At 38.6% G+C, this 2,158-nt stretch overlaps 1 protein-coding gene across 1 annotated transcript; it reads left to right on the forward strand.

Moving 5' to 3' along the window:
* Window positions 1-1,233: 1,233 nt before the first annotated feature.
* LOC137942912 (putative F-box/LRR-repeat protein At3g18150) lies at window positions 1,234-1,810 on the forward strand. Its single transcript, XM_068788635.1, has 2 exons — window positions 1,234-1,380; window positions 1,496-1,810. The coding sequence occupies exons 1-2, from the start codon at window positions 1,234-1,236 to the stop codon at window positions 1,808-1,810; spliced, it is 462 nt and encodes a 153-aa protein (XP_068644736.1).
* The last annotated feature ends 348 nt before the right edge of the window (window positions 1,811-2,158 follow it).

A 2,158-nucleotide genomic window follows, 5' to 3' on the forward strand; every position in this document is an offset into this window, starting at 1 on the left:
AGTTTGGGTGTAATTGGGATAAGGGTAGTTTAATTGTAATTGGACTCTACTACTTTCCTCTATTATAAATAGGGATTCATGTAATCTGGTTAGCCAAAACTTATGCCGACAAAAACATATGGGATAGTTATATTGTGCACATATGTGGCCGATTCTTCAGTGTTATCCGCAATGAAAACAGTTGATGCTCCCACCTTCTAAGAACTCCAGACTTTCAGTGCAAAGTAGCAATATGTAAGATCATAAACAAGAATAAGAAAAATTATGAAGAAGATAAGGAGAATTCAATAAAAAAATATTGAAGTGAAGCACCTGCTTACTTTCTAGGATGGCCCAGGTCTTTCCCCGGAAGGAGATGCCAAAAATGATCAAAGTCCTCACAACCCTATTGATTATCATTTGCCTGGGCAGTGGCGTGATTCCCCTTGAAACTTTCTGGGGGAGGTCACTCTTTAAGCTGGTTCCCGATGCTGGAAACAAGAACAAGCATAGGAAGTCAAGAAAGCAACGCCAAATCTCCCAACTACCTCAAGGAGGAAATAGATAGTGATTACACTGGTGGATGATTGATGTGACAATCATGGTCCTTTCCCATTTTTAAATCCCTTTACTGTATACATTCCAATGGCGTTGGGTCGTCTACAAAGATGCGAAAATGTTAATCGCCGAGAACAACCTCTTCCACTCTTTAAGGCGATTCCCTTTAATGTACATAACTAACTTATACTTTATATCTTGGGGTCAAGTCATTTTGGATAAGCCTTGACCCAACTTCACAAACTCGATTCTCTATAGTCATTATCTCATCAAACTGAAATTGCAACTCGGTTCTATGATTTTGTCATTATCATTTTCGTTTGTTTGAAGATCCAAAATCAATCTGATTTTATGTTACCTCTCAGATTTTCACCCAACTCTCGTTTTGCTTAAGAGGCTGACGTGGTGAGAGGAGGGGTTGCGATGTTGGCGAACTCCGATTTCCTCTCGACCTCGTTCCTTTGGTATATAGATAGATCTAAATATATAAATAGATATAAATATAGATGAGGTGAGCCGTAGTTACAACTGGCACATGTAAAATACCTCAGATAGGAAGTAGTGCATCATCTCTTCAATGCAACAAACAAACCTGTTGAGGGGACAAGTTATGGAAATAATATTAATCCTAGAGAAGTTTCATTACTACACACTGAAAACGAAAGGAGTGAAGATTGATCATCTTTTGATGATGAGATGGAGATAAGTAAGCCGAACCTAAAGAGACTTGGGTACAAGGGCCAAGTTTTTGGCAAGCCCACTTTCAACGACATCCCCTCCCTGGATGAAGCTACCGTGACGCACACCCTTGACCATGACTTCTACTTCGAACTATCCAGGGATGTAGTCCACTTGAACTCAAGTTTTTGCCTAGGAAATAACATAATATTTTTTTTTGTTATTTCATATCACAAATAGCAGTGCATAACAAAAAAAAAGTCAGTCAACGGACTTTCAGCATAAGAGAACCCTCATTGAGAAGACTGACAGTATCATCAAGCTACCAGAAAATATTATTCACCACATGCTCTCTTTTCTTCCATTGAAGTGTGCAGTGATGACATCAATTCAATCGAGGCACTGGATAAACATGTGGAAACTCCTATTGATTTATAACACTATTATAGACATGATGAGGGTTGAGATTCTGACCAGCCAATTTTCAAAGATCCCCTCCTTGAATGAAGTTACCAAGATGCTCATCCTTGACCTCGTCATCTTCTTTGATCTATCCAAGGATGTAGACCGCTTGAGCTCAAATTTTTCAAATTGAATGATCAACCCATTCAGCTACTACCTTGAACCATCACGTTTGTCAAATCGAATGCTCAACCCAACCAGTTCGGCATCTAGACCGGTTGGGTTGAGCATTTCAATTTGAAAAACTGGATAGTTCAACTTGTCAATATCTCAAGTAATGGCGGAGCTTCAGTAAAATTCTTGTTAGGACTCCGTAGTGTTTACCTGTGATAAGCAAGCAAATGAACTTAAATAGAGTTCAGATGATTTAAGAAAGCACCATTAAAGAAAAAACAAAGAAAGATTCAAACAGCAATGGAGAGAGCATCATAATTGCACATTGTAAATAGATGAACCAATGAGAAAAGGCTTACAAATGGAT

The sequence above is a fragment of the Aristolochia californica genome, unplaced genomic scaffold, assembly GCF_029961685.1.
Source record: "Aristolochia californica isolate CCGP_79_NKW_82.1479 unplaced genomic scaffold, dmAriCali1.0.hap1 SCAF_10, whole genome shotgun sequence".
Lineage (NCBI taxonomy): Eukaryota > Viridiplantae > Streptophyta > Magnoliopsida > Piperales > Aristolochiaceae > Aristolochia > Aristolochia californica.

Bases quoted from the DNA above. Each gene is read 5' to 3' on its own strand.
- LOC137942912 (XM_068788635.1), top strand. From the start codon at position 1,234: ATGGAGATAAGTAAGCCGAACCTAAAGAGACTTGGGTACAAGGGCCAA. The intron at 1,381-1,495 runs GTAGTCCACTTG...ACGGACTTTCAG, and splicing joins ACTTCGAACTATCCAGGGAT to CATAAGAGAACCCTCATTGA.